Raw genomic sequence first — 9,972 nt, forward strand, 5'->3', positions numbered from 1 at the left:
ACAAGTAAAGTACTTAATATCGAATCACGTTATCCTATGAGCCTGAAGATGGACTTACGGTCGAGATTGAAAACCGGAAAAAGAGCTGTATTTTGAGTTTTTCTCGATCCTACCGTTAACTCTAGCGTACCGTTATCTTTTTCCTATCATTCGGTGCGCCCCCTTTCCCACATATGTGGACCACCATAAAATGGAGGACGTCGCTGTCTGGCAGGATAGTGCTGGTGAACCCCAAACACCAGTTCCTGAAGGTTTTACTTTTTGTTGTTGTCGGGTATCGAGCCGTATTTTATGCAAATTCTATTTTAAAGCAAACTGACTGTCCATTATCATTTTGTCGTGTAACCACATCCTTCAAGTACTGGTGGATTCACGTGGACATTTCTCATATGGTCACTGGTGGACATTATTAATATGCTTACTGGTGGCTTTACTTGGACATTAGAATCCATATGCTTACATTTGGAAGCAGGTGTTGTAGCGGAGCTACCTCGCTCCTTAAGTTAGAAGAAGATTTATAGATTCAAAGAGTCTCTTAGTTCTAATTAACTTATAGGTTCAACAACTCAGGGAGTCGTAAAACTTATTAAAGCTTACTGAATCCTAGTTTAAGATATCCTGGGGTTCATTGAGCCAAGTGGCAGCTAGTGCCCGAGAGTATGTACCTTAGAAAGGCTTCTATCTCTCAAAGATCAATGCGCAAGTCTTAGGAAGGCACTAGACGCTTTAAGATCAAAAGGGGAACTGCACTTTTTTTTTTTTAAATCTATGAAGCTAAGCCTAGCTAATTTAAAATAGATTTCGGCCGCCAGATTTATGTCTGACTTTGTTACCCATAATAAATGGGATTTTAGCAATTAACCATATAGATAGCATAAAAGGGTATTTTACCCATAAAATAAATGTACCACAACAACGGTTCTCCAACCCCACGAGTACATCGATCTGTGTGTTCTCAAACATAAAATCAAGACAACTAATGAGTTATATTAAAAGGACAATGATGCAATATAATACTCGTTTGAAGGTTTTGAAAATGTCCGCCGTTGACGGCATTCTTTCTCATTGAATGGTTAGCACTCTACAAAAACATTAATCAAAGCCATGCATTTTAGCCTACGTTGTCAACGATGTCTCAAACATTAATGTTTGTGACGGACTAGTTCTAAATGACAACCTTTCCCACGGCCGGATATTTTTCCTTGAACTTTTCTTCCCACTTGTCAAGTGTCTCCTGCTGCTGCTCCGTGAGGTTATCGAGCGTTGGATTATCCAGATACTCGTCCACGAAAGACATACAGGCGAGCGAGCGGGAGCAGTCACGACCGGCGAACTGTTTGTAGCCGCCTTCAGGGCCGTAATGGTTAAGGCCATCTAGCGTCACATCATAAATGTTGCCTTTTAAAGCCACGTACACGATGTGGCGTGGATTATCCACGCCATTGAATTGGCGCAGTTCGTGAAGCGTCAGGTCGCGGCGGCGTAATACGCGCCCGACATTCGGGTAGCTATTGTACACACTAAATTTGGTAACCCAATCGTTGAGCGTTTCCTTGTCCATAAAGCTTAAATCCGACAGGTCGTCGCTGTCCAGATCCTCTTTCTCGAAAGACATTTTGGCTAGTGCGCGCGACGCGTCCCGACCAGCGAAGAGGTGGTAGCCCTCACCTGGGCCATAGAAGTCGCGCTTGCGACTCACATCATATACTTCGTCTAGCACGGCGATATAGATGGGCTGGCTGTTCTCACCATTATAAGGCAGCAGCTCCTCAGGGGTATAAAAGCGCCGCTGGATGGGCTTTTCGCGCTCTGCCTGTAGCGCCTCCTGTCGAGCCTTGGCCGCCTCGTACGCTCGTTGTTGGGCTGCGTCCGCGCGTGCATTCATGTACTTGATGGCAGTCACGGTAGCTACAGCCACACCTGCTCCGATATACACACTGCTGTCGACATTAAATAGAAACTCAAGCATCGTAACGATCCTATGAACGAAGAGCGACTAAGAATATAATGGTGTGCAAGCACCTATGAACGAAGAGCGACTAAGAATATAATGGTGTGCAAGCAAAATTATAGAGTGTAGCCGTAAAACGTCAAAATATACTTAAGTAAATGTGAATAAAAACTCCTACAACACTTTTTTGTTTGCACTACCAAAAGCGTGCAAATTAACGAGTTCGGGAGCGTACAGGCCAGCCGACGCAAATCCTACAAACCACGTAAATGGCCCGAGAAATGGCACCTGCAGCATGTAGCAGAAAATAAGTCCGAAGCCCAGTCGTGCTGCATCACTTCCACTCTGATGCCAGTCCCGCTGCTTTTTGCGACTGTCAAATTGCTCACTGTCGATCTCCATGTCGGTGAGGAGGTCGGTGCTGACGTCCGAGTCTCCATTCTTAGCTGTAGCCTTTAAACGGGTGATAATCGGGTCAAAAAGCTCGCGAACCATTGCTCGTGAGTCCAGCCATCTGTGCACAAGTTGCAGCGCCACTTCACGGGTAGCTGGGACGACAAAAGCCACCAAAAGAGGCACAAGAAAAGACGCTTCCATGTGTCGAATGCTGATGCAATTAAACACGAGTGAGCAGATCGACTTTGCTGATTACAATGACTAAAATGTTACCGATAGCCGAACTGGACAATCGGGATGAGCACGCCCAACAATGGTTGTGCCAGTAAAGCCACGAGTCCAAAGCCAATTTGACGCAATCCGAAGCGCAGCAGATGGAAAAAATACTCCCGATCCCACCGAATAGCTTTTTTCTGTTGCAAATTTGTTTACAAGTGCGACAGTTTAGTGGTGTTCTAATTTAAAAACCGTCCAAAGAGTACTTTGCACCTTTTTAATCATATTGGCGAGTTCGGCGTCGCGCGAGGCGAGCCCTGCAAAAAAGGCTTTCTCGAACATGTTGACGCTAAATAGTCGACCCACGCTGATGAGGAAGAAAGGAATTGTGGAAGCAGCTGCGTAGCGGAAAGCGCGCACGCTGGCATCCACCGTCTCGGGCCTCAGAAAAAGCGTGCAAATCCACTCGACTGGCAACAGCAACATGTGCAGCACGCCAGACAATACAACGGCCATGATAAGCAGCGTCTTCATATTTCTAAGCCAAAGTACATTTTGTAAGATTGTAAATCATTTTGCAGCTTTGTGGCGACTGCACCTCCAAAAAACATTTCGAATTTCGTGGTTTGCTAGCACTTGAACTGTGCCACTTGCTAAGTAGCATCGTTAATTAGAAGATGTGACAGAAGAAAATTTGTGGTTTTACTCACTCGCAGTGGTTGCACCGTAAACAAAGCGCTTGCAGCGCACAAAAAGTCGCGTCGGTGTCGCATGGCTAGTCATGTTAAGAATGTGTTCCAGAAATCAATATCTCTCGGTATTTTACTTTTTTTCTTCTGTTTACATATTTTTATTGTAGTTTTTAGCTTTTTCACCTACCTTTTCACAGGCTTCCATTATTGCCTTTGACATTCACGAGAATTCCTCTAGTTTGGATGCATATAAATGTCCATCTATGTATTATTTAGCACCAAAGTGGGCCACAGCCATGCTATTTCACAACTTAACATTCTGGTGCCGACGACGGCGCATCACGAAGACACCAGCACTACCAAGCAGGACACCTACCACGAGGCCAACAATGAGCACGGGAAGCATCGAGTCCAGTAGCGTCTCGAGCGAGTCGTAGTTGTCCACAAGGTGGTCCGTTATGTTAGATCCTTCTTCGACCCAGTAGACGGGAATAATTACTTCGGTCTGAAGTGCCGGGTAAAGCACGTCGCTCATTGCGAGCGAGCTGTTGCTGTTAGATGGGGCTAGAGCGTATGACGCCATCAGGCGCTTCATAGCGTGCATCGTCTTGCCCGTGCCAGCCTCGATGTCCATGAAAGTCTCATACTTGGCCGAGTACTGAGTTTCGAGCGAGCCAGCACTATCATAAAGCGTGTCTTGATTAACTTCAACACCATCGTTCATCGTAATTTGCACGTCGGTAAGGAGCGACGCATTGCCATAGATGTACATGGGGTACGATAAATAGGCCAGAAAGCCCACGGTGAAGGCCATATTCTGCACGCCATCGACCGGGTAGCCCGTCCCCATGTTTGCATTAGTGACGGTAGTTGACAGCAGCTCTCTCGACGGCCGAAAGCGGTGCAGCGTGATGCCTTTAAACTCGACCTCTTCGTTTTGATTAAAAACAGTGACGTTTTGAGCCCCCTCATCCACATAGATTGAGAAATTTGCAATGGAAATTTCCTCTTCAAAACCCGAGATACTCACGCCCCCGGGAGCGATGCTCGTGCCGTCATTTCCCATCACTGGGCTGCACGTCAAGTTCGCGGTGGGGGCTCCACAGTTGCCATAGGCGCTGAATGCGATCATTTCCGACAGCGTAGGATTCCGGCGCTCGCCCAGATCAACCCAGAGAGCGTTAGCCGTGTAGCCGTCGTACTGTTCGTACTCGTTAATAACGTCATCATCGTCACAGCCCGTGCGCTGCGTGTATGAATTCAAAATTGACGCATCAGGAGGAGTCTCAGAGTAGTCGCGGCCGCTTGACTCGACAATGCCGGGAAGCGGGGCGGCACACAGACCTAGCGAACTACATAATTGGCACGTGCTCGCAGCAAATGCGGCAGCCTCTTCCTCGCTGTGAGCAGCAGCGTACGTGGTCTGGATTATAGCGCACGTCTCTTCGTTGACGGCAACAACGCGGGCACCACGGGCACAGTTGTTGCACTCGCCCCAGATCGCAAGACATTCAGGGGTGGTGCTGGACGTGCACGCAGCACATTGTTCATTGAGACCCCCGTCCACCGCACAACGACCAACGTAGTTGGAGCCAATACCGATACCAGCGAGCATACTTGGGTATCCAAGTGCCCACTGCGACATCGTGCGCTTGGCAAAGAGGCCATTGTAAGCAAATCCCGTGAGGTTCATGTTGGCAATGGCAGCTGGGCCCGTGGCTAAAAAGTTCAAGACGGTGTTATTGAGGGACACGGCCCGCATAGCCTCAGGGTCCATCGAATTGAGACCATTGACCCAACGCATCATCTGCGGACCGTTCGTAGCCACTAATTCGAGGACTGCACTGGTGTTGCTTCCACGAGCGAATGAGCCAAGAGACAGTCGAACAAGGAATGCAAACTCCCCGCCCGCATTTGAAATAACGCTCATGTAGCCTAAATCCAGGGAAATGGCTTCGTCGCTGTCAGAGCATCCGCTGCAGCTCCGTTCCGAATCAAACGTGTGGTACGAGTACTTTTTGTACGTTACGCGGTTTCCGCCATCCAAGAACTGGACGTCGGCTTTGATCTCGCGGCGGCGGTAGACGTACGGCCCGATTTCGCGCACCTCAAGAGTGTCAGCATCTCCGGCAAGATACGCTTCGGCATTAGTTGCATTCATAAGATAAACTGACGAGTAATACGGTGCGCAGTCGTCGCAATTGCCATACGGGTCAACGAATTCCTCCTTGTTGCCTTCCGAGGCGTCACAGGTCACGACGCCATCCTTGACTGCATTGTCGATCACAGCCGGCACCACAGTTCCATAAAGGAGACCAATCACTGCAATGAGGGCGCCAGTGATGATCAGTCCTAGTTCGAGCGAGCAGCACAGACAACGACGCTTGGGGGGCGCGTTATTTACAAATTCGGACTGCGGGGATTCAGCCACTGGCATCGTCAAATTTAATCCGTTAAATTCGGGAATGATGAGATATTTGAAACACGTGAATCCTAAAACTTGTGCATCTGGATATCTGTCTATTAAGCCGCCTACAGTGAGGAAACGGAAAGGTATCAAGCAGCCACCAGCAGATGGGGAGCTCCGGTATCAGGTTGCATAGTCGAGCCAAAAAAGAGAACAGCCGGCATTGATTCGTAATGCTGCGTCACGTGCTCATGGGTGAATCTAATCGACGTGGAAGATGACGGCATTTCGTGGTCAACTTGATGAAATGAGGCGGCTGATCTGGGTGAAGTTGGCAATAGTTGCCCACGTCATTAAAGCCGGGGCGTCGTGCATCAGCTTTAACAAGAATAGCGGTAGTCAGAACATCGCAAGTACAGGCTTTGTATTCAATAACCACGGAAAGTGATATCGGGAATCAGAGGGTATCCATTGAAGTAGGACAGCCGCGCGGCTGCATGTTTCGCTCTGCCTTACACATGCGCAGTTATGCGGAAAGCAGGGCCCTGCGCCGGTGTCGGCCGATGTTATTATCCACATGTTCCGCGATAAACAATCTGCGCTTGTAGATGTAAAAGCAAGCCTTTGTTCGTAACGTGTACATGCTACAAGGATACTTTATGTTTTAATTATATTAAGCCGTTTGAATACCGATCATTCGCCATCTGATTATGTAACACACCGAAGCGCCTTTTTTGTTACAATTTCTGGTCTGAAAACTAGTCCTCCGATACAAAGTTCTTCAAACCTGATCTATCTCATGCTTCTATTCATTGTTCATATTGAAAAATGAATGTATGTCACGTTAGTGATCCAGTTGTGTTTTTAATGCAGCTATCATATAGCACTAAAAACTGTGCGGTAGATTAGCTTTTATGAGTAAAAGCAATAGCTGCCTAGGAGTCACCAAGGTAATTTTTATAATCAGTCGCTTTTGCAATAATTTTGTATCCCTTGTTAAACTTCTTGTTTAGGTCAATCACACCAGATTAATTGGTAGCATACCGATATTGTAACGGGGCACTGCGACTCGTACTGTAACGGGCTAAAGTTGTCCTAATGTTACACAGTCCCCTTTAAGTACACGTGGTGTACTTAAGGGGGTGGTCAATTACTAAATTAAAGTAATTAGACCCAGCACTCGGGTGTGGTGCACATTGTGACCAACCCTTGTGTATGTGATGCACATGGGTGCATTCACATTAGGAGGGATGACGCCCAGCGTCATCCGTGATGACGGCTAGCGTCATCCGTTACGCGAGGTATCTATAAAGATACGCTCGCAATACATATTAAGTGTTATCTATAGAGATGACATTTTAATTTGAAAAAATAGGTATTTATATTTAATTCTATTAAATATAAATCAGTCTGAAAATTACCTCCTACTTGGTAAGTGCGCACGAGGAGACGGATTACCGCTCCCGTGACGACACTTAACGAGAGTACTTAGTGTGTTGGGTGAGGTCGCTTACACGCCCACCACAACTACCTCACGGCACGCAAGAGACACAGGTTAAACCGCTTCCTCGCTGTGCTAGGGTGTGTGCCTGAGTAGAGCGTGGCCACATTACGACGTGCCCGCCTATACGTACTGCTTCAGTACAAGTCCACTTCGCACTGCTTCAGTTGCGAGTCGTGCCTTACGTTATTTCACGTACACTAGTACGTGCAGAGGAAGACTTCTCTTAAAGGCAACTAGCTTAAAGAGGGTTCGATGAAAACTGTATTAATATAATTAAGTTGTAGCGGAGCTACCACGCTCCTAAAGTCAGAGGAAGACTTTCAGACTCAGAGAGTAACTTAGTTCTATTGAACTAATTGGTTAAACAACTCAGAAAGTCGTACAAGCTATCATAGCTTAAGGAATCTCAGTTTAAGGGATTCAGGGGTTCGTAGAAGCAAGTGGCAACTAGTGCCCAAGAGGATATACCTTAGAAAGGCTTCTATCTCTTACAGATCAATGCGCAAGCCTTAGGAAGGCACTTAACACTTTAAGATCAAAAGGGGGACTGAACTTTATTTAACTATTTAAATCTAAGAACCTTACCCTAGCTAATCAAAATAGATTTTGGCCGCCAAATTTATATCTGGCGGCGACCACATTTGTTTCCCATAATAAATGAGATTTAAGTAAATAACTATTTAAAATTAGATAAAAGGGTATTTTACCCATAAAGTAAATGTACCACAACAACCGTACTCTAACCGATGTGAGCCCCATTACACCCTCCCCCATCAGACTGTTGACACCGAGTGACAACATTCGCTTCATTTCCTCTTTGAGGTTGGAACCTAAACAGCTAACCGTTTGGTTGTGTTTTCCATTCCTTTGTCTCACGACAATCAAGCGTGAGTCACAGACTCTGAGCACCTTCCTCGACGATGAGGGAATGGTGAACTTTAAAAGTCAATCTCAATCAGAGGAGGAGGAAAAAGACCGGCGTTCGCTCACGCCTTCTCCTCCGGACGAACGTCGGCGAGCTTCGAATCCGTTCCCAGAACGTGGTGCCGCTGATGTCTTAACTGCATTGAGCAGGACACGGGACCCTGGGTTCAACATTATTACGAATTCACTCGATGAAGAGCAAGAGCAGATAGTCCTCATAGAGGAAAGAGCTCGTCGTCGAGCTGCCAAAATAGCGAAAGCTAAGGCTCTTATTGAATATAGATTCACTCCGCTTAGTGCGGACGAGCGTCTCAAAGAGATAGCGGGTCATAGCTTGGCCATCTGGATCTCTGGTGACCCGGCGAGGACGCCGGAGGAGATTGCTGCTCGCGACGCTCTTCATGAGCAATACCTTACGCCGAAGGTAATGACGCGAAGCCAGTATCTGACGTGCTTACGTGATCAAGCCCGTGGGGCTTCGGTGACCTCCATGAGGGAAATTCCGTTCGTTTTGTTTCCAAACGAAACAAGAACTGAAAACGAAGTCTCATTTGAGAAATGGGTTCACCGGGCCCGCAAACTCCGTAATATCTGGAATATCAGAGAGTCTGCGGATAGAGGGGATGTTCGTTTGGAACGGAAGCTTCGCTTCGACTTTGCTACGCTTTAGGCCAAAGGCCAGTTACTTTCGGCATTTATGCCACAAAACGAAGAAAGGCCTAGCCGATATTTCAGTGCTTCGGTTGACCGTACAACCAAGAATCGAAGCCGCACTGAGGCTTTAGATCCACCTAATCCCACGTTTAGTGGTGGGAAGCGTCGTTTGACGCGAGTTGACCCTGAGCTTGGCGCTCAAAAACGTCAACGGCGTACGGGCAATCTTGCCGAAGAGGTACCTCGAACTCCCAAGAGTTTTCAGAAGAGGGGTACCCTAGCCACTTCACCAGATACTGGTATTGACCCTCACGACGACGTCGCTTTAAAAGTTTCTCCACATGAAACTGAAGGTTCCCCCGCGCATCAAGCAGCGCGGGAGGGGGCGAAATTTTGGCGGAAGCATTTGATGCTCTACGGCACGAGGTGCAACTTCTTCGTGAGGTCCTTGCTCGGGTTGAGAGCTCTTTTGAGGCGGTTCGGGACCGTCTTTCGACGCTGGAGCGTCAGCAGCCTCGTTTAGAGGGCCAGCTGGACATCCTGGTGAGGATGCAGCAATCTGCGGCACGACCGCCTGTCTCGGCGCAAGCGCCTTCAAGTCCACGTGGGAAGGGTCCCGATATGGCTTAAGCAAGCCAACGTAAAACACTGGGTGTGTACGCAGCTTGCTGGGAAGGTTTAGCGTATAAGCTAGGCCCTTCTTGGCCACGACCGTAAATGGTCCAATAAAGCGCGGGCGCAATTTGGTCTTGAAGACCGCGGAAACCAAGTTGGTAGGTAGGTTTTTAGCGTTTAGTAAAACTCGGTCTCCGACCATATAAGAATTAATACAGCTTCTGCCTTTGGCATCTGCTTGTTCTTTTTGTTTGTCTTGGCTATCAGCCATCGTATCCCTTACATGTCTTAAGACACTAAATCGCGTCGCGAGAAACTCGCTTACTTGTTTCCGAACGGTAACAGGGCTGATATCGGCAAGCCTATCGGCTAATCCTCCCCCACCAAGCCCTGAACCACGCAGAGGTATCGTCAATGGAACGCGTGGGTGGGAAAGACCGTTTACATACAACGGAGTATAGCCTGTGGAGGCCTTTACAGCGTTATTTAACGCAAACTCCACCACTGGGAGCATTGGGCTCCAGCGCTTTGGTGTCTGAGCACTCACACTGCGTAAAACGTCTTCAAAGACGGGATTGACACGTTTAGTTTGACCATCGGTCTGCGGATCGTC

General features: G+C 47.7%; 2 protein-coding genes across 2 annotated transcripts; both read right to left on the reverse strand.

The window, feature by feature from the left end:
- Window positions 1-874: 874 nt before the first annotated feature.
- CCR75_003004 (uncharacterized protein) lies at window positions 875-3,396 on the reverse strand. Its single transcript, XM_067961101.1, has 6 exons — window positions 3,274-3,396; window positions 3,162-3,216; window positions 2,837-3,101; window positions 2,621-2,760; window positions 1,018-2,558; window positions 875-945 (listed from the first exon to the last, which is right to left on the reverse strand). Exons 1-5 carry the CDS (start codon window positions 3,344-3,346, stop codon window positions 2,126-2,128), a joined length of 966 nt encoding a protein of 321 aa, XP_067815169.1. The 5' UTR covers window positions 3,347-3,396; the 3' UTR covers window positions 875-945; window positions 1,018-2,125.
- Window positions 3,397-3,559: 163 nt separating this feature from the next.
- CCR75_003003 (uncharacterized protein) lies at window positions 3,560-5,692 on the reverse strand (the record flags this gene model as incomplete). The annotated part of the gene is made up of 1 exon (XM_067961100.1): window positions 3,560-5,692. The coding sequence occupies one exon, from the start codon at window positions 5,690-5,692 to the stop codon at window positions 3,560-3,562; it is 2,133 nt and encodes a 710-aa protein (XP_067815166.1).
- Between the last annotated feature and the right edge of the window lie 4,280 nt (window positions 5,693-9,972).

This window comes from Bremia lactucae, linkage group LG3 (genome assembly GCF_004359215.1).
Source record: "Bremia lactucae strain SF5 linkage group LG3, whole genome shotgun sequence".
NCBI lineage: Eukaryota > Oomycota > Peronosporomycetes > Peronosporales > Peronosporaceae > Bremia > Bremia lactucae.